At 46.2% G+C, this 22449-nt stretch overlaps 1 protein-coding gene and 1 long non-coding RNA gene across 4 annotated transcripts; one reads left to right on the forward strand and one right to left on the reverse strand.

The window, feature by feature from the left end:
• Positions 1–623: 623 nt before the first annotated feature.
• Positions 624–22049, forward strand: cdc27 (cell division cycle 27). Of its 2 annotated transcripts, none has more exons than XM_044331523.1 (20): positions 624–810; positions 3830–3905; positions 4011–4158; positions 7923–8048; positions 8136–8233; positions 8356–8501; positions 8795–9015; positions 9112–9211; positions 9449–9558; positions 10209–10308; positions 10431–10611; positions 11483–11655; positions 14319–14471; positions 16311–16391; positions 18367–18494; positions 18718–18835; positions 19872–20000; positions 20346–20420; positions 21445–21574; positions 21666–22049. In XM_044331523.1, exons 1-20 carry the CDS (start codon positions 784–786, stop codon positions 21758–21760), a joined length of 2415 nt encoding a protein of 804 aa, XP_044187458.1. In that variant the 5' UTR covers positions 624–783; the 3' UTR covers positions 21761–22049. The 2 variants fall into 2 exon arrangements, with proteins under 2 accessions (XP_044187458.1, XP_044187460.1); XM_044331525.1 differs by having other exon boundaries at positions 626–810; positions 21669–22049.
• On the reverse strand, positions 15230–16383 carry LOC122967097. Of its 2 annotated transcripts, none has more exons than XR_006398537.1 (3): positions 16293–16383; positions 15958–16252; positions 15230–15583 (listed from the first exon to the last, which is right to left on the reverse strand). It is a non-coding gene; the product is annotated as an uncharacterized LOC122967097 (long non-coding RNA). The 2 variants fall into 2 exon arrangements; XR_006398536.1 differs by having other exon boundaries at positions 15539–15549; positions 15924–16252.
• Positions 22050–22449: the final 400 nt, after the last annotated feature.

Below are 22449 nucleotides of genomic sequence, written 5' to 3' on the forward strand. Positions count from 1 at the left end.
GGAGCATCATTTTACGTGTCATGGCCAATCACAGATTAGCATGAAAAAAAATGAAAATGAGTCCAATGTAAGAGATCCCGCCCTGCGGAGGTCAGCAGGCACCCATCCTCCTCTGTCCCCCACTCCACCCCCACCAATTGCACCCCCCCCACCAGCCTCCACTGCTCTCCACCAACTCCTGCACTGTTTAACCAACCAGGTGTTCCACATGAAGCTCATCAGGTGAACAGAGGTAGAACAGGTGAGTCTGCAGCGTCCATAAGACAGGAAGACGGGTAGAGAGAGAGGACTGTACATTACAGAAAAAACACACACAAAGATATGATTTCTTTCTTTAATTTTAAGTGCTATAAATAAAATGCCTTGCAGGACCTTTAACCTGGTCTTTATCACTGGTCCGTCTCCATTCACACCTGAGTTTATGTTCCTGATTCACCTGGACAGGTTCTCTGTATTTTATTACATTAAATGAGTTTCGCAGTCTTCACATGAGAACATGAAGATGAGCATCATGTTGTCTTCGTTATGAGGAGTTACAGTTTTCTCTGTGGCCACCAGGCGGCGACAGCTTTACATTCATCTCGCCAGCAGCGGCTTCGGCTTTTCCCGTCAGACAGTCGTTCAGTTCCGCCCCGGCCCTCCGTGCTCCTCGGTATTCTTCGGCGGAGTTCGGCTGGTAACGGTCGGTGTGTTCAAATCTTCGGCTGCAGCTCCTCCTGGAGACTGAAGTAAAGAAAGAGCCGAACAGACGACAGGATCAGATAGACGGAGCCTCTGAGCGGAATGACGGTGCTGCAGGAACCTGTCCAGGTAAAATAACATCTTCAGCTCGTTGTCATGAGCGGGAAGTCGAGTATTTATGAAGCCCGTGCTGCCTTCTCCGTCCCGGCCTCAGCGGCTGCTCCGGTCCGCGATGTGAGCGCTTTCCCCCGCCGCAGGCCCCGCAGCCCGCCGCCAGTAACACGGAGCGTTTTATCGGTGTTATTAGTGTTCAAAACCCGATTATTACCGTGAGGTCGGTCCCGTCAGGAGCCCGGACGGTTCAAGGCTTTAACACGATGCTAGTTCGTCAGCTAACGTCAGCTGGTTGCAGTTCAGAGAGGTCATGCCAGACTTCGGTTAAAAATCCGTGATTTTAAGGTTTCTGTTGGTTTCGGTTAACGTAGAAACAACATGGAACAACTCTTGTGACCTTTTATGACTTGTTTGGTTCCGCTCATCGCTTCGGTGTAGATCCATTACAACTGTTATGATTTGCTTTAAAAATAAATCTACATACATGTAGCATGTTAGTCTCACGGTCCTCCTGCAGTCACATCGCGCCGCAGCACCAACATCATTAAAGTTTATTTCCTTCCGAAACAAATTGAGTCTTGTTGAGTTTATGTGAGCCGAATTTATTAATTATTTAGATAGTATTGATTGGTTAAAGATGTGTGAGTTTGTGCTGATCACATATGCGATATCAAAGTGGTAGATTTCAAATGGAGTTTCGTATTACTGGCGTTGCTTGTAGTGAAATGCTAACAGTGTCGTTCTGTTAGCCGCTAACGCGATGGCTAACCTTTAGCTTTAGCTTCAGTCAGCAGAAACCCAACTCTAAAGTTCATACGTAAACCTTAACGGGTTTAGTAAGACTTTATTTAGTTTGTAATCAAAGTCTGAGTCCAGACCAGTCGTAGCAGTCAGGCTAAAGTTAGCCAACAACTGGCTAGCCTCTTGTTGCTCAGGCTAACCAGCAGCCAGCTGCCGGCTAACATGAACAGGAGCTAACAGCTGGTTAGCTGCCATGTCAGAGTCTGTTTGTTTACAGCCAGTATATCGCAGGTATGTCTGAGACGAGTTTCTCACGGTATCTGCACCCTACAATGATAAAGTGTTCACGTGCAGTTCATCTGACATCACATAAAGAACGCGTGATCAGTTTTTACAAGAAATAATAACACATTTAATTTGTACCGCACTTTTCATTCATAGTGAAACTCCAAGTGCTACAGTCTTAATAACATGGAACACACAACATAAAGAAAATAATAAGAGCTCAGATGAAAAAGTTTTCCTGAATAGAAAGTTTTTAAGATAATAATTTATTAGTTGCAGTGTTACAGCAACTTTTACAGCAATCTAACAACAAGCCTCATTAGGCCTTTAATAAAGAGTCTGTGCTGAGCAAAGATCTTGTCCACACTGATACTTAACCTGTCCGATCACTTACCTGCTGTATGTAAACTACAGTAACCAGCTGATCACAGGTGGAAACAGCTGATCACAGGTGGAAACAGCTGATCACAGGTGACACACTGTCAGGTTTTCTGGCCTGTAATCTGATTTCAGTCACTGTGTTTCAGGATATATAATTACTCAGCTTGTTCATTAACATCTGCGTACTGATTATTTCTGTTGTCAGTTATTATATTACTATAATATTATTTATAGTATGCTTTTCCAAGCTGAGCTGGTTCCATCAGTATTAAATGTCAGAAACTCACTTCTTCTCTGATAAATGTTCAGTTCAATTCAACTTTATTGATATAGCGCCAAATCATAACAGAAGTCATCTCAGGGCTCTTTTCACATAGAGCAGGTCTGAACTGTACTCTTTGTTGTTGATATTTGTGATCTGACAGCAGATCTGTAATTTAGTGTCGATGATATCCTGACAGTGCAGAAACACGTTTGTCTGAGACCTGTGACATCAGAGTCCCACCTGTGATGAAGATGATGAACCTGACAGTCTCTCTGCAGGTTAAACCAAGTGTCTCCAGGTGTGAATGAAAGCTTTAATCTGTGATCAGACTGTAAACAACATCCAGGACTGTGGCAGTGTTTCTGTTAACCCTCCTCATATCCACACATGCACTGCATGTTGGATTACATCTGGTCACATCCACGAGGTAGCGCTGTTGAGTCCTACCGGTCTGTGACATCACCAACTCAGCTTCAACACACCTGTACCTGACCGTCCTGTGACATCACCAACTCAGCTTCAACACACCTGTACCTGACCGTCCTGTGACATCACCAAATCAGCTCAAAGCTCCACTAACAGACTTTCTCAGAAGAAAAAGTAACTTCATAAACAGTGAGATGCAGTCAGTTGTTCATTCTATAATGTGGCTATAATAAAAATCCACAGTATGTACACACTGTGTATATACAGAACCAGTCAAAAGTTTGGATACACCAACTCATTCCAGGGTTTTCTTTATTTCGTAGTATTTTTTACACTGTAGAACAATACTGACGATATCACAACTATAACGTGTGGAATTATGTAGTAAACGAAGTGCTGAACAAACCAGATTCCTCGGAGTCGTCACTGTTTGCCTTGATGACAGTTTTGCCGATGTTGATAATATCTGAACCAGCTTCATGAGGTTGTCACCTGGGTGGGTTTCAGTGAACAGGTGTGCCTCCTCAGAAGTTAACTGATGGAATTTCTCTCCTTCTTAATGTGTTTGAGAGCCTCAGTTGTGTTGTGCTGAGGTCAGCAGCACTTTTCCACTACTGTAGTAATCCATGAACCGCTCAGCTAAGTAAAGAGAAACAACAGTCCGTCATTACTTTAAGACATGAAGGTCAGTCAGTCTGGAACATTTCAGCAATGAAAGTTCCTGAAAGTGCCATCAAACACTGTTCTGAAATTGGTTCTCATGAGGTCTAACCATAACCCTGACCAGGCCTAACCCTAACCCTAACCCTGACCATAACCCTGACCAGGTCTAACCCTAACCCTGACCAGGCCTAACCCTAACCCTGACCATAACCCTGACCAGGCCTAACTATAACCAACATGATGGACAACCTGTCTGTGTCTGTGTGTGTTCAGGCTGCAGTGTGGCAGGCTCTGAACCACTACGCCTACCTGGACGCTGTTTTCCTCGCTGAGAGACTCTACGCTGAAGGTAACACCTGTCTGTCTACCTGTCTGTCTGTCAGTGAGGTCGGAGGAGGCTCTCTACCTGTTGGCCACGTTAACCTGTCTGTCTACCTGTCTGTCTGTCTGTCAGTGAGGTCGGAGGAGGCTCTCTACCTGTTGGCCACATGTTATTACCGATCGGGGAAGCCTTATAAGGCGTACCGGCTGCTGAAGGCTCACAGCTGCTCCACACCGCAGGTTCGATTCCTGTTGGCCAAGTGCTGTGTCGAGCTCAGCAAGTAAGAACACACACACACATACACAAACACACACACACACACATACACAAACACAAACACACACACACACACAGAGTTATAATAGTAGAAAGGTTTTGTAGTTAAGTCAGTGTTTCCTTTAGGAGTTTTCCAGCAGCGGGGCTTTTGTGTGCCAGTGAGAACTTAAAACTAGCTTAGAACTGTTCTAGACAGGTTTATTCATGTTCACAGTCATGATATGTTAATTTACAGAAAGACTCTGGAGGCCCAGACAGCTGTTGCTATAATAAATGTTTGAATGTCTCCACACAGTAAATGTACACTGTTTATTGCACTGCTTCCAATAATAGATAATATCTGAAACAGTTTCTACTTTACCTGTAGCTATAACGGGTCGTAAATGACACACTGAGTACTGGTAAGGTACTCCAATTTGACACAACTGAATGATGGATATTTATATTTCACTAATGTAAAGTTTCTCCCAAAAATTCATGCTGAACACTAAATTGACTCAAATTATAGATAAGGCAGTCCACCCTAAGTTAGCCTGCTCCGGCTAGGCTAACGTGTTGTTGCTAACTTGGGGCTAACCCCCTTTGATAGATTAATATTTTCTTGGTCTTGAGGAGCTGCAGCATTTATTAACTGACAGACTGTAGTCTGTACTGTACTGCAGATTGACGACTTACTGCTAACCTTTTCCTCTGCTCACATTCACCATCATTTTTCTTCCACTCGCTCAACTACACACACTCATTTACACACTCACTGCACACACACTACAGGCACTGCCGTATTCCAGGACTATGCTACTCTCGTACCTTTCATGTAGATGTCCTTTGAAGAATGAAGAGATGGAGGATGACTCAAAACAATTCCACAATAACGTTGTTATTGTGCTCGCACAGTGTGCGAGTGAAAATCATTATTAGCCCATTGATATTAATGATCATGTGAAATTTTAGCAGCAGAGCTCACAGTTTTGCAGTGGCAGTGCACTGTTCACTGTACGCTGTTCACTGTACGCTGTTCACTGTATGCTGTTCACTGTACACTGTTCACTGTACGCTGTTCACTGTATGCTGTTCACTGTACGCTGTTCACTGTATGCTGTTCACTGTACGCTGTTCACTGTACGCTGTTCACTGTACGCTGTACACTGTTCACTGTACACTGTTCACTGTACGCTGTTCACTGTACGCTGTTCACTGTACGCTGCTCGCTGTTCATTGTACACTGTTCACTGTACGCTGTTCACTGTACGCTGTTCACTGTACGCTGTACGCTGCTCGCTGTTCGCTGTACGCTGTTCACTGTACACTGTTCACTGTACACTGTACGCTGTTCACTGTACGCTGTTCACTGTACGCTGTTCACTGTACACTGTTCGCTGTACGCTGTTCACTGTACACTGTACGCTGTTCACTGTACGCTGTTCACTGTACACTGTTCGCTGTACGCTGTACGCTGTTCACTGTACGCTGTTCACTGTACGCTGTTCACTGTACGCTGTTCACTGTACGCTGTACACTGTTCACTGTACACTGTACGCTGTTCATTGTACGCTGTTCACTGTACGCTGTACGCTGTTCATTGTACGCTGTTCACTGTACGCTGTTCACTGTACGCTGTTCGCTGTACGCTGCTCGCTGTACGCTGTTCGCTGTACGCTGTTCGCTGTACGCTGCTCGCTGTACGCTGCTCGCTGTTCGCTGTACGCTGTTCACTGTACACTGTACGCTGTTCACTGTACACTGTACACTGTACGCTGTTCATTGTACACTGTTCACTGTACACTGTTCACTGTACGCTGTTCACTGTACGCTGCTCGCTGTTCATTGTACACTGTTCACTGTACGCTGTTCACTGTACGCTGTTCACTGTTCGCTGTACGCTGTACGCTGCTCGCTGTACGCTGTTCACTGTACACTGTTCACTGTACGCTGTTCACTGTACGCTGTTCACTGTACACTGTTCGCTGTACGCTGTTCACTGTTCACTGTACGCTGTTCACTGTACGCTGTTCACTGTACGCTGCTCGCTGTTCATTGTACACTGTTCACTGTACACTGTTCACTGTACGCTGTTCGCTGTACGCTGTTCACTGTACACTGTACGCTGTTCACTGTACGCTGTTCGCTGTACACTGTTCGCTGTACGCTGTTCACTGTACGCTGTTCACTGTACGCTGTTCACTGTACACTGTTCACTGTACGCTGTACACTGTTCACTGTACACTGTACGCTGTTCATTGTACACTGTTCACTGTATGCTGTTCACTGTACACTGTTCATTGTACACTGTTCACTGTACGCTGCTCACTGTACACTGTTCATTGTACGCTGTACACTGTTCACTGTACACTGTACACTGTTCATTGTACGCTGTACACTGTTCACTGTACACTGTACACTGTTCATTGTACGCTGTTCATTGTACACTGTTCACTGTTCACTGTACGCTGTTCACTGTACACTGTTCACTGTACGCTGCTCACTGTACACTGTTCATTGTACGCTGTACACTGTTCACTGTACACTGTACGCTGTTCACTGTACGCTGTTCACTGTACACTGTTCATTGTACGCTGTACACTGTTCACTGTACACTGTACGCTGTTCATTGTACACTGTTCACTGTACGCTGTACACTGTTCATTGTACGCTGTACACTGTTCACTGTACGCTGTTCACTGTACGCTGTTCATTGTACACTGTTCACTGTACGCTGTTCACTGTACGCTGTTCACTGTACACTGTTCATTGTACACTGTTCATTGTACGCTGTTCACTGTACGCTGTTCACTGTACGCTGTTCATTGTACACTGTACACTGTTCACTGTACGCTGTTCACTGTACGCTGTTCATTGTACACTGTACGCTGTTCACTGTATACTGTTCACTGTACGCTGTTCACTGTATACTGTTCACTGTACGCTGTTCACTGTATACTGTTCACTGTACGCTGTTCATTGTACGCTGTTCATTGTACACTGTTCACTGTACGCTGTTCACTGTACGCTGTTCATTGTACACTGTACACTGTTCACTGTACGCTGTTCACTGTACGCTGTTCATTGTACACTGTACGCTGTTCACTGTATACTGTTCACTGTACGCTGTTCACTGTATACTGTTCACTGTACGCTGTTCACTGTACGCTGTTCATTGTACACTGTTCAGCTAATTAATATCAGGCCTGATCTCCTTATTGAGACCTTCAGAATAACGTTTCATACTGTTGAACTGCTCTCAGATTTTTGGAAAGACGGCAGGTCAGTAAACAGCTTTCCTCTGTCGTCTCTCAGCTGCTGCTGCTCAGCTTAAAGTCTACGACAGTTCAACTTCTTTTAAGATATTTAGCTAATTAGAATCACTCGTTACATACAGTGAGCATTTTCTTTTAAGCATACAAGCTCTGTATGTCTGTGAAACAGTGCTGTGGGTGAGCAATTTAACGTTCGGCTTGATAATAGTTTAATAAATTTCTCGAACCGTTTACTTTTCTGGGGGATTTTGTTGAACTTCTGGCAGCAAGCAGTCGAAGTCGACTCCAATATAACCTGAAGTCTGTTTGATGGAGCTCAGCCCGGCTCGGTGAGGAGAGCATCTCTCACCACCAGCTCCAGTCAGCTGCTTAAAGAGTGCGTTCATCATGACGGCGGCGCTGTTGAAATACGGAGTAATTACTGATAATCGAGGTTTTATATGCGACTTGTTCATAATGTAACTGCTGCTCCCATGTTTTTGTCTGTCTGTCTGATTACCTGACTGTCTCTCAGGCTGGCTGAAGGAGAACAGGTTCTGATTGGTGGAGTGCTAAACAAACAGAAGAGTCAAGATGACATCATCACTGAGTTTGGAGACTCCGCCTCCTTCACGCTGTCATTACTGGGACACATTTACTGGTAATTAACAGCTCCTCCCAGTCTGTTTCCGGTGTTAATGATATAAGACATACTGATGTCTGTCTGTCTGTCTGTGTGTCTGAGCAGTAAGACAGATCGTGTCACTAAAGGCGCAGAGTGTTTCCAGAGAAGTTTAACTCTCAACCCGTTCCTCTGGTCGCCTTTTCAAAACCTCTGTCACCTAGGTAACACACACACACACACACACACACACACACACACACACACACGCACACGCACACACACGCACAAAACCACATCATCATCATGACTTTGAAGACTTTACTGATACTGGTTTCTGTTCCAGGAGAGAAACCAGATCCAGACCAGGTCTTCAGGTTGTCCTCTCTTCAGAACTCCTCTATAGCCCCGCCCCCTCCACCTGTTAGCCCCGCCCAGAACTCTTCCCACCGCCTAGACACCGCCCTTATGGAGACGCCACAGGACACACTGGTACAGAATCACAATCAGATTTTTGATTAGTAGTTTTGCATATGTCAGATTACTGTGGTCTGGTAATCAGATTATTGATGGTCTCAGTCTGGTAATCAGATTACTGATGGTCTCAGTCTGGTAATCAGATTACTGATGGTCTCAGTCTGGTAATCAGATTATTGATGGTCTCAGTCTGGTAATCAGATTATTGATGGTCTCAGTCTGGTAATCAGATTATTGATGGTCTCAGTCTGGTAATCAGATTATTGATGGTCTCAGTCTAATAATCGGTTTACCTTTTTCCTCTTCAGGAGTTAAATCGTTTGAATCTAGAATCATCAAATGGAAAGCTGACTTCTGATTTGTCGGTTTCCTACATTGACTCCTCCCTCATCTCCTCGGAGACTGGCTCCCTATTGGGTAGTACTGTTTCCATGGCGTCAGCCGGCTCCTTATTGGCTAAACAGAACAAGCCTAAGAGTGGGCGGAGTTTACTGGGAGGACCTGCTGCACTTAGTCCACTAACGCCCAGGTAAGTTATTTAACAATACCTGCACAGGTGGAAGTGTGTTATCCTCGTCATTATACATAATACTGTGTGTGTGTGTGTGTGTGTGTGTGTGTGTAGTTTTGGCATCCTGCCCCTGGAGCCCAGCCCTGGAGACCCCACATATCTACAGAACTATTCAGCTACCATGGAAACACAATCTACAGCCCCCAGCAAGAAGGTACACACTAACTACACACACACACACACACACACACACACACACTCCTCACCTGTCTGTCTCTCCTCTCCTGTCTGTCTCTCCCCTCCTGTCTGTCTCTCCTCACCTGTCTGTCTCTCCTCACCTGTCTGCCTCTCTCTCTCCTCTCCTGTCTGTCTCTCCTCTCCTGTCTGTCTCTCCTCACCTGTCTGTCTCTCCTCACCTGTCTGTCTCTCCTCACCTGTCTGTCTCTCTCAGTCTGTCTCCAGGATCAGTCAGTCAAAGTCTGTCTTCAGTCAGAGTGGAAACAGCAGAGATGTTCTGCCCATCCCCTTCAACCAATCACAGACCTCTGCTCCTCACACCAGGTAACTAAACTAAACGATGCTTCTTGACAATAAATCTTATACTGTTGGAAAGTCTGTTTATTTCCCTTTTAAATGGAGCCACATTCGTAAGGAACATGCATTTGTGGGATGAGCAGCAGAGCTGAGTATGTTGGTTGCGCCCATGAAAAATTTGCCAAATCTTCTCTGCCGATGCCACTATGTAGGCTATTAAAGATGAATGAGAATCAATGAACAATCAATGCACACTTATTTCCCTTCAGCCGCCTGTGAAGACGTGCTGTTAATCTTCATTATCCAATAGGCTTATAGGTAATCAACTGATAGCACACATAGTGCAGAGCATAATTCAACAACAGCCCAATTTAAAGATGTTTAATTGTATGATAGACTGCAGGCCAAACCTGTGCACCCAGCGGGCGGAAGACACAGTCAGATGTTTGTGCTTTAATCAAAAAGTCATGGAAATTATATTGTGGGACCTTGAAAAGTCATGGGAAAGTTTGGAAATTTTGTCTGTGAAAATGTGTGGGAACCCTGATCTACTGAATAAAATAAAGAGATGTTAATATAAGAGTTAATACAGCCATCAGTCATAAATACCAACATCAAAAACAACTAAAAAAGAAAAGGAGATGGTGGCGGTAAGTGATAACCTGTCTGTCTCTCAGTGGCTCCCCTCAGGTCCTCAGCCCCAGTATGTCTGGTCCTCCAAACGTTCAGCCCAGAAGAAGCTCCAGACTGTTTACTAGTGCCAGCTCCACTGCCAAGGTACGGTACTACCTCAGTAATACTGCGGTACTACAGTGCTGTACTACTGAATTATATCATTTTACTAAATTACTGCACTACAGCTTGATAACATCTGTCCCTGTGTCTCTCTGGGTCTGCAGGAGAACAGTAAGAAGTTAAAGATGAAGTTTCCTACAAAGATCCCCAACAGGAAAACAAAATGTAAATCAGCAAAGACGTCAAACAGCAGCAACCTCAACGAGAGTCTAGACATCCTGAGACTGGACCCGAGCCTGAGTCTGCCAGACACCAAGATCCCCCAGTACCAGAGAGCTGCTGCAGGTAAAAATACTACTAATACTATAAAATACTGCAGTACCTCAGCCTGAGTCTGCCAGACACCAAGATCCCCCAGTACCAGAGAGCTGCTGCAGGTAAAAATACTACTAATACTATAAAATACTGCAGTACCTCAGCCTGAGTCTGCCAGACACCAAGATCCCTCAGTACCAGAGAGCTGCTGCACAGGGCTGTGACGGTCTGGATTCTTTCATACTGCAGCGAAAAAGCAACTTATCCCTGCGGTTTTACCTGACCTCCGGTGTTCACACACCAGTCTTTGTTAATATAAACACACAGGCCACCGCCTCGGGTCTTACCGACAATGAAGCAATCCTGTCCAACCAGAGAACAGTTAGCCTGGCTAGCTGGATAGCAGAGTTGGGGATACCGTCGTGCAGCCATGTCTAGGTGAAGATGAGGGCACAGCGGTTTGGTCATTTCTCTCCAGGAGGTCAGAAGCAGTCTTAGGTAATCTAGTTTACTGTCAGTGGAATGGACGTTGGTGAGGAAGATTGGCGGGAAAGCTGGTCAGCTGGGGTTAGCCTTTAGCCTAGCTTGCATGCCGGCTCCCTTGCTGCGCTTCTGCTTCCATGTGCACCACTTTCAGTTTCCCCCCCCGGGCCATCGTTCTTGTGGGGCGATGCTGAGGTATATAGTCTATGTATTACCGTATATCACACAGTATATGTGCAAGCACATTAGACTACCATATATGACAGTGGTACTTGACTTTTTTTTTTGGTGATGGCCGTAATGAGCTCAACCCCATGGTAGGCATCACATGACCACAATATTGCAGTAATGCGGTTATCATCACAGCCCTACTTCTGCATGTAAAAATACTTCTGTGTTTTTGTGTGTTTGTGTTCAGACAGCGTGATGGCGTTACTACGGGAACTGGGAAGAGGTTACCAGGCGCTGTGCTCATACAACTGCAGAGAAGCCATCAACATCCTGACCTCCCTTCCTCCCCAGCACTACAACACCGGCTGGGTGCTCACTCACATCGGCAGGGCCTACTTCGAACTGGCTGAGTACTCACAGGTAACAAGTTCACCTGACACGCAGGTAACAAGTTCACCCGACACACAGGTAACAAGTTCACCAGACACGCAGGTAACAAGTTCACCAGACACACACAGGTAACAAGTTCACCCGACACGCAGGTAACAAGTTCACCCGACACACACAGGTAACAAGTTCACCAGACACGCAGGTAACAAGTTCACCTGACACACACAGGTAACAAGTTCACCAGACACGCAGGTAACAAGTTCACCAGACACGCAGGTAACAAGTTCACCAGACACGCAGGTAACAAGTTCACCAGACACGCAGGTAACAAGTTCACCAGACACGCAGGTAACAAGTTCACCAGACACGCAGGTAACAAGTTCACCTGACACACACAGGTAACAAGTTCACCCGACACGCAGGTAACAAGTTCACCTGACACACAGGTAACAAGTTCACCCGACACACAGGTAACAAGTTCACCCGACACACAGGTAACAAGTTCACCTGACACACAGGTAACAAGTTCACCTGACACACAGGTAACAAGTTCACCCGACACACAGGTAACAAGTTCACCTGACACACAGGTAACAAGTTCACCTGACACACAGGTAACAAGTTCACCAGACACGCAGGTAACAAGTTCACCCGACACGCAGGTAACAAGTTCACCTGACACACACAGGTAACAAGTTCACCCGACACGCAGGTAACAAGTTCACCTGACACACAGGTAACAAGTTCACCCGACACACAGGTAACAAGTTCACCCGACACACAGGTAACAAGTTCACCAGACACGCAGGTAACAAGTTCACCAGACACGCAGGTAACAAGTTCACCTGACACACAGGTAACAAGTTCACCTGACACACAGGTAACAAGTTCACCAGACACGCAGGTAACAAGTTCACCAGACACGCAGGTAACAAGTTCACCAGACACGCAGGTAACAAGTTCACCAGACACACAGGTAACAAGTTCACCAGACACGCAGGTAACAAGTTCACCAGACACGCAGGTAACAAGTTCACCTGACACACAGGTAACAAGTTCACCTGACACACAGGTAACAAGTTCACCCGACACACAGGTAACAAGTTCACCCGACACACAGGTAACAAGTTCACCTGACACACAGGTAACAAGTTCACCTGACACACAGGTAACAAGTTCACCCGACACACACAGGTAACAAGTTCACCCGACACACAGGTAACAAGTTCACCTGACACACACAGGTAACAAGTTCACCAGACACGCAGGTAACAAGTTCACCAGACACACAGGTAACAAGTTCACCTGACACACAGGTAACAAGTTCACCCGACACACAGGTAACAAGTTCACCCGACACACAGGTAACAAGTTCACCTGACACACAGGTAACAAGTTCACCTGACACACAGGTAACAAGTTCACCTGACACACAGGTAACAAGTTCACCCGACACACACAGGTAACAAGTTCACCCGACACACAGGTAACAAGTTCACCTGACACACACAGGTAACAAGTTCACCAGACACGCAGGTAACAAGTTCACCAGACACGCAGGTAACAAGTTCACCTGACACACAGGTAACAAGTTCACCTGACACACAGGTAACAAGTTCACCCGACACACACAGGTAACAAGTTCACCCGACACACACAGGTAACAAGTTCACCAGACACACAGGTAACAAGTTCACCAGACACGCAGGTAACAAGTTCACCTGACACGCAGGTAACAAGTTCACCTGACACACAGGTAACAAGTTCACCCGACACACACAGGTAACAAGTTCACCCGACACACAGGTAACAAGTTCACCTGACACACAGGTAACAAGTTCACCAGACACGCAGGTAACAAGTTCACCAGACACGCAGGTAACAAGTTCACCAGACACGCAGGTAACAAGTTCACCAGACACGCAGGTAACAAGTTCACCAGACACGCAGGTAACAAGTTCACCAGACACGCAGGTAACAAGTTCACCTGACACACACAGGTAACAAGTTCACCAGACACGCAGGTAACAAGTTCACCTGACACACACAGGTAACAAGTTCACCAGACACGCAGGTAACAAGTTCACCTGACACACACAGGTAACAAGTTCACCAGACACGCAGGTAACAAGTTCACCTGACACACACAGGTAACAAGTTCACCAGACACACAGGTAACAAGTTCACCAGACACGCAGGTAACAAGTTCACCAGACACGCAGGTAACAAGTTCACCAGACACGCAGGTAACAAGTTCACCTGACACACACAGGTAACAAGTTCACCAGACACGCAGGTAACAAGTTCACCTGACACACACAGGTAACAAGTTCACCAGACACGCAGGTAACAAGTTCACCCGACACACGCAGGTAACAAGTTCACCCGACACACACAGGTAACAAGTTCACCAGACACGCAGGTAACAAGTTCACCTGACACACACAGGTAACAAGTTCACCCGACACACAGGTAACAAGTTCACCTAGTTTTTAACGTTATCAAATGAAGATAGATGTCCTCCCGTCCTCCCAGTAACGTCTTTGCCTCCCATTCAAATGAATGGGAGGACTGGTGTTTTCACTGCACCGCCCGATTTGGTCTGAAACGGCTTGACAGTAGGACTCATTGAGCAACCTGATTGGTCAGCTGTGGTTTATGATATCATGATGGTCGTTGTTTTTGCCTCGTAGGCGGAGCGTCTGTTCAGCGAGGTTCGCAGGATTGAGTCATACAGAGTAGAAGGGATGGAGATTTATTCAACCACACTGTGGCACCTGCAGAAGGATGTCGCACTGTCCGCCCTGTCCAAAGACCTGACAGACATGGACAAGAACTGTCCAGAGGTAAAGACCACACCTGTCTATAACCTGTCCTGAGATTAGAATCACACCTGTCTATAACCTGTCCTGAGATTAGAATCACACCTGTCTATAACCTGTCCTGAGATTAGAATCACACCTGTCCATAACCTGTCCTGAGGTTAGAATCACACCTGTCTATAACCTGTCCTGAGGTTAGAATCACACCTGTCCATAACCTGTCCTGAGGTTAGAATCACACCTGTCTATAACCTGTCCTGAGGTTAGAATCACACCTGTCCATAACCTGTCCTGAGGTTAGAATCACACCTGTCCATAACCTGTCCTGAGATTAGAATCACACCTGTCCATAACCTGTCCTGAGGTTAGAATCACACCTGTCCATAACCTGTCCTGAGGTTAGAATCACACCTGTCCATCACCTGTCCTGAGGTTAGAATCACACCTGTCCATCAGCTGTCCTGAGGTTAGAATCACACCTGTCCATAACCTGTCCTGAGGATAGAATCACACCTGTCTATAACCTGTCCTGAGATTAGAATCACACCTGTCTATAACCTGTTCTGAGGTTAGAATCACACCTGTCCATAACCTGTCCTGAGGATAGAATCACACCTGTCTATAACCTGTCCTGAGATTAGAATCACACCTGACTATAACCTGTTCTGAGGTTAGAATCACACCTGTCTATAACCTGTCCTGAGGATAGAATCACACCTGTCTATAACCTGTCCTGAGGATAGAATCACACCTGTCTATAACCTGTCCTGAGGATAGAATCACACCTGACTATAACCTGTCCTGAGGTTAGAATCACACCTGTCCACAACCTGTCCTGAGGTTAGAATCACACCTGTCCATAACCTGTCCTGAGGTTAGAATCACACCTGTCTATAACCTGTCCTGAGATTAGAATCACACCTGTCCATCACCTGTCCTGAGGTTAGAATCACACCTGTCCATCACCTGTCCTGAGATTAGAATCACACCTGTCTATAACCTGTCCTGAGATTAGAATCACACCTGTCCACAACCTGTCCTGAGATTAGAATCACACCTGTCTATAACCTGTCCTGAGATTAGAATCACACCTGTCCACAACCTGTCCTGAGATTAGAATCACACCTGTCCATAACCTGTCCTGAGATTAGAATCACACCTGTCTATAACCTGTCCTGAGATTAGAATCACACCTGTCCATAACCTGTCCTGAGGTTAGAATCACACCTGTCCATCACCTGCCCTGAGGTTAGAATCACACCTGTCCATCACCTGTTCTGAGATTAGAATCACACCTGTCCATCACCTGCCCTGAGGTTAGAATCACACCTGTCCATCACCTGTCCTGAGGTTAGAATCACACCTGTCCATCACCTGTCCTGAGGTTAGAATCACACCTGTCCATCACCTGTTCTGAGATTAGAATCACACCTGTCCATCACCTGTCCTGAGGATAGAATCACACCTGACTATAACCTGTCCTGAGGTTAGAATCACACCTGTCTATAACCTGTCCTGAGGTTAGAATCACACCTGTCCACAACCTGTCCTGAGGTTAGAATCACACCTGTCCACAACCTGTCCTGAGGTTAGAATCACACCTGTCTATAACCTGTTCTGAGATTAGAATCACACCTGTCCATCACCTGTCCTGAGGTTAGAATCACACCTGTCCATCACCTGTCCTGAGGTTAGAATCACACCTGTCTATAACCTGTCCTGAGATTAGAATCACACCTGTCCATCACCTGTCCTGAGGTTAGAATCACACCTGTCTATAACCTGTCCTGAGATTAGAATCACACCTGTCCATCACCTGTCCTGAAGGTGTTCCTCTCTGACCACCTGTCTGTCTCTTTGCAGGCCTGGTGTGTAGCAGGAAACTGTTTCAGCCTGCAGAGGGAGCATGATATTGCCATCAAGTTCTTCCAGAGAGCCATCCAGGTGAGCTTCCGTTACCATGGTTGCTGTTGGCTGTTATTACCATAGATACCGAGCTTAGATTGACTGACCTGTTCTATCCGGTCTGTGAGCTGCAGAGACAAGTGAGGACTATAATGATCATCAGATAATTAGCAGGGGAAGTCTCACCTGTCTCACTACCTGTCTCTCTACCTGTCTCTCTACCTGTCTCACCACCTGTCTCACCACCTGTCTCTCTACCTGTCTCTCTACCTGTCTCACCACCTGTCTCTCTACCTGTCTCTCTACCTGTCTCTCTACCTGTCTCTCTACCTGTCTCACCACCTGTCTCACCACCTGTCTCTCTACCTGTCTCTCTACCTGTCTCTCTACCTGTCTCACCACCTGTCTCACCACCTGTCTCACTACCTGTCTCTCTACCTGTCTCTCTACCTGTCTCTCTACCTGTCTCTCTACCTGTCTCTCTACCTGTCTCTCTCTCACCTATTAGTTACATTCAGCGGGTTTTATCGGCATGAAAGTTTCAAGAACAGCGTTGCCAAAGCATCAAAATACAAGTTCGCTGCGTGACCTGTTCAGGTGTTTCCCATCAGACTCGGCCGGCAGGACACAAGGCAGAGAGTCTGTAGATTATGTTATACAGAGAACCCACGTTACAGCCGTCAGGAGAGATCCGCCTCTGAGTCGACTTCATGTTTGCTTTTACACGACATGCCGGTGTGACGGAGATCAGACTGATCAGAGCTGTAAACTCTTCCATGAGGGAGGACACAGATGTTACCAGGACGAGGGAGGACACAGACGTTACCAGGACGAGGGAGGACACAGATGTTACCAGGACGAGGGAGGACACAGACGTTAGACTTTTCTGTCGGCTTCCCGACTCATTTTAAAAAAGACGAGAGAGAGAGAGAGAGCAGCTGTGGTCGAGTGAGCTAGAGGGTGAATGAAGAGAGGGAGCGGTGTTAGTGAGGAAGTTGATGAATCAGATCGTTATTTTCTGATACGCCGCGCCGCCTGGTTACGTCTGAATATGAGCCAATAACACAACAGCTGTCCCTCTCAATCTTTAAGAAAAGACTGAAGGCTCTTTGATGAACATCTCTGCACTCGATGGACTGAAGGAATCTCGGCCCTCTGTGCACCTGCTGGCTTCTACATCCTGTTGGACTCAAACAGCACTGAGTCGCGTCTCCTGACTGGATCCCTGCTGGTGTCGTATCAGCTCTCAGATGATAAAAGCGTCTGCGAGATGAAATGTTAATGTGATGTCGATCCGGCTCTGTGACTTCCTTGTTGGTGGAGCAGTAGTCCCACCAGACGGTGGCCAGGGTCATACTGGTCGGTGGAGCTGGCAGGTGTGGGAGGGGCAGAGATCTCTACTGGGCTCTCATCATCTTCACTGATGTGATGAAGAGCAGAGGGTCTTCCTCGTCTTTTATCTGCTGCCCTCGCTGGATACGTATGAGTATCTTTCCAGATGTGATGGAATCAGTGAAGAACATGAGGTTATTCTTCTTCCTTCCTCCTGGTTGCTGGGCGTAGTGAGTGAAGAAGACCTCTGGGTTTTCATGCAGTATCTTTTGTTTGTGTTCCAGTCCTCCGTGTAGCCGTGTACTCGGCCTCCCTCGTCTGCGCTCTGACAGCTGAGCTGTGGGGCGCTCGGCTAAATATTTCCTTTGTTAGCTTTTCTAGCCTATAAACACTATATGTAGTTCATCAGATATATTAATGTTACCACGAAGGATCCTTTTATTTGTCTTCATAAAATAACTCTTCTGTTAGCTTCTCTGGTGCAGTTTCTTCGTGGGAATGTTAGCAGTTAGCGGGTAACAGCTAGCAGTTAGCGGGTAACAGCTAGCTAGTTGTTTGATTTAAAAAATATATCCAAAGATAAATATATGTCTGTTCTTGCTGATTAATGCTGTTAGCTCTTCTTCTCTGCATATTATCTGAAGGTGTCATGTGTGTGTGTGTGTGTGTGTGTGTGTCTCAGGTGGACCCGGGCTTCGCGTACGCCTACACGCTGCTGGGTCACGAGTTCGTTCTGACGGAGGAGTTGGACCGAGCGCTCGCCTGCTTCCGCAACGCCATCAGAGTCAACAACAGACACTACAATGCATGGTACGGTAACCACGGCAACCAGTGTACTTTACATAACAGACAGTACACTACATGTTACGGTAACCATGGTAACTATAATACAGTTTCAAAGGTGAATGTCTCATTTTAACACTTAAAAAAAGTAATAATGTTAATCAGTGTGTACAGTGTTACAACTGTGTGTGTGTGTGTGTGTGTGCGTGCGTGCGCGTGTGTGTGTGTGTGTGTGTGTGCGTGTGTGCAGGTACGGTCTGGGGATGATTTACTACAAACAGGAGAAGTTCAACTTAGCAGAAATCCACTTCAAGAAAGCTCTGAGTATCAACCCTCAGAGCTCCGTGCTGCTCTGTCACATCGGAGTGGTATGTTAGCGTGTAGCATCCTTCATTCATAACACATGCTCTGTTAGCATTAGCATCAACACCCTGTTATAGTACTGACTTCTAAAGAGGCCATATTATGCCCCTTTTCCACAAGTTAATACAGTTCCCTGAGGTCTGACATACTTTGGTACCACGAGGATCAAACACCAGAGCAGCCTTCCTCTCCTGTCCAGCAGCCTCGTTCAGAACGGCCTGTTTCACTGTCAATAAACTTAGATTTTGCTGTGATCAACAGATCAAAAGGATGCTGAAATAACGACATCATGATGTCGATGTGTAAAAAGCCTGAATTCATCCTTTGTCAGGTCTGTCCGCAAAACGACCAGCTGCTCCGTCAACACTCAGAATAACCTGATGTGAAGGTGTAAATACAGCAGCAACGTTAGACGTCTACATACGTTGTGACATTAAAGTTATCTAAACTCACCGACATTTAAAATGTTTATTATTGATGACAGCGGCAGAGTTGATGTGTGACTCCTCCCAGCGGTAAACCGCTCGCATCAGAGCAGAATCGTGTTTATTCCTGCAGAAGAAGAAGATGCAGCAGCGACGCAGGACTCTTCCTCTCCTGCAGAGCTCAGCAGCCGTCTGTCCCCGGCCCCGACATACGGGTCCATTTTTCACCCATAGCTTAGCCTAGCTTAGCTTAGCCTAGCTTAGCCTAGCTTAGCTAAGCTTAGCCTAGCTTAGCTTAGCTTAGCTTAGCTTAGCTTAGCCTAGCTTAGCTTAGCCTAGCTTAGCTAAGCTTAGCCTAGTTTAGCTTAGCCTAGCTTCGCCCCATGTGATGTAAGAAGAGGTTTGTTGAATCACATGACTACAGAGCAAAGCGGCCGGTGGTTTTAGGTTCGTCACACCATCAAGATTCCCTCTGACCTTCCAAAACTTTCAACCACATCTCACCTCATCTCAAGACCTCCAGATGTGTCTGACAGACGCGTGCGTGTGTGTGTGTGTGTGTGTGTGTGTGTGTGTGTGTGTGTGTGTGTGTGCGCGTGTGCGTGTGTGTGTGCAGGTGCAACATGCCTTGAAGAAGTCTGATGCAGCTTTAGAGACTCTGAACAGAGCGATCGGGATCGACCCCAAAAACCCGCTCTGCAAGTTCCACCGAGCGTCCATACTGTTCGCCAACGACAAGTACAAGGTAACCACCACCTGTCTGTCTCTCTGGGGACCTGTCTGTCTCTCTGTCTGTCTCTCTGATGACCTGTCTGTCTCTCTGACGTCCTGTCTGTCTCTCTGTCTGCCTCTCTGATGACCTGTCTGTCTCTCTGTCTGTCTCTCTGATGACCTGTCTGTCTCTCTGACGACCTGTCTGTCTCTCTGACGTCCTGTCTGTCTCTCTGTCTGTCTCTCTGATGACCTGTCTGTCTCTCTGACGTCCTGTCTGTCTCTCTGTCTGTCTCTCTGATGACCTGTCTGTCTCTCTGTCTGTCTCTCTGTCTGTCTCTCTGTCTGTCTCTCTGACGACCTGTCTGTCTCTCTGCAGGCGGCTCTTCAGGAGTTGGAGGAGTTGAAGCAGATCGTTCCTAAGGAGTCTCTGGTTTACTTCCTCATAGGAAAGGTACCAAACATCAGCTGTGATCTTTGACCTTTGACCCTGAATGTGATTCAGTCATTTACACTCAGGAACAGTTCAAGTCTCTCATATAAACTTCATTCACTCGATATTAACATAAACTGTATTTACTACATACTGAAGGAACTTCAACAGCCTGTTGAGGTTGTTTCTGGTAGAAATCAGCTGACGAGTCCCGACAGCAACATCACAAATAAACTCAACAATAATAATAATAAATAATAATAAACTTAAGATTTCTGTCATTTCTCAGTAATCACATACACTGAAATAAATTACACACTTAACTCTGACATACATGTTAACTCTGACATACATGTTAACTCTGACATACATGACATACAGGGTAGAAACAGCTCTGAGCCGACAGACAGTTGTTACTGTCAGCAACTGTTGACTGCGTTAGAGATAACATGTATGTCAGGGTTAACATGTATGTTAGCATGTATGTCAGGGTTAACATGTATGTCAGGGTTAACATGTATGTTAGCATGTATGTCAGGGTTAACATGTATGTTAGCATGTATGTCAGGGTTAACATGTATGTTAACATGTATGTCAGGGTTAACATGAATGTTAACATGTATGTCAGAGCTGACATGTATGTCAGGGTTAACATGTATGTTAGCATGTATGTTAGGGTTAACATGTATGTTAGCATGTATGTCAGGGTTAACATGTATGTTAGCATGTATGTCAGGGTTAACATGTATGTTAACATGTATGTTAGGGTTAACATGTATGTTAGCATGTATGTCAGGGTTAACATGTATGTTAGCATGTATGTCAGGGTTAACATGTATGTTAACATGTATGTCAGGGTTAACATGTATGTTAGCATGTATGTCAGGGTTAACATGTATGTTAGCATGTATGTCAGGGTTAACATGTATGTTAACATGTATGTCAGGGTTAACATGTATGTTAGCATGTATGTCAGGGTTAACTCTAACATGCAGGTTAATGATGAGGTCAGCTGACTCCAGCTGTTTCCTGTTTCCTGTCTCAGGTGTATAAGAAACTGGGTCAGACTCACCTGGCTCTGATGAACTTCAGCTGGGCGATGGATCTGGATCCTAAAGGAGCAAACAACCAGATCAAAGAAGCCATCGATAAGAGATATCTGCCAGAGGACGAAGGTACGCGCTGTGACATCACTGTGACATCACATGTGTTACAGTCAGCTGATTCGTGTGACGTGTAAACATGTGACCTGTGTGTGTCTCTCAGCAGCGGTGGAGGTGGACGACAGTCAGGACAGCAGTATTATGACGGACGCTGACGACACGCAGCTCCACACGGCTGAGAGTGATGATGTTCTTTAACCCCGCCCCTTATCTAACCCCGCCCCCTGCTCGAGCCAAGCCCCGCTCCTGTTCTGTTTGGCTGGAGGAGTACTGTTGCTAGGCAACATTCTGACAGACAGATCTTCAGTTGAGCTCCGCCCTTCTTGTTCTCTGATTGGCTGAAACAGACTGCTGCTGCCCTGAAGCCCCGCCCCCCGTCCTCCTCTTCCTCGTATGTCATCGAGCTCGTCCTCTGACATCACAGCTGTTTTTTATGTTCTTTTTATCATCGTTATGGAAATAAATCAATAAAAACATGTAAACCCCGCCCCCTGCCGTCTGTCTACCTCCTGTTCACTGACAGCCAATCAGCTGCTCCCCTTACAGCAGCTCTGCACTGATTGGCCTTCACTGGCCGAGTTATTTACGGTTAATGTTGTATGAGTGGCGCTGCTCGCTTACACACCCCCCCCCCTCAGGACGTGCGTAGAATGGCGGCGAGTACTTACTTAGCCAGTGTGACATGTGTAGCCTGTTAGCAGGTAACGCAGAGTATTAGCTGCTAACGCAGAGTATTAGCTGCTAACGCAGAGTGTTAGCAGCTAACGCAGAGTATTAACAGCTAACGCAGAGTATTAGCAGCTAACGCAGAGTATTAGCAGCTAACGCAGAGTATTAGCAGCTAACGCAGAGTATTAGCTGCTAACGCAGAGTGTTAGCAGCTAACG

This window comes from Thunnus albacares, chromosome 17 (assembly GCF_914725855.1).
Source record: "Thunnus albacares chromosome 17, fThuAlb1.1, whole genome shotgun sequence".
Lineage (NCBI taxonomy): Eukaryota > Metazoa > Chordata > Actinopteri > Scombriformes > Scombridae > Thunnus > Thunnus albacares.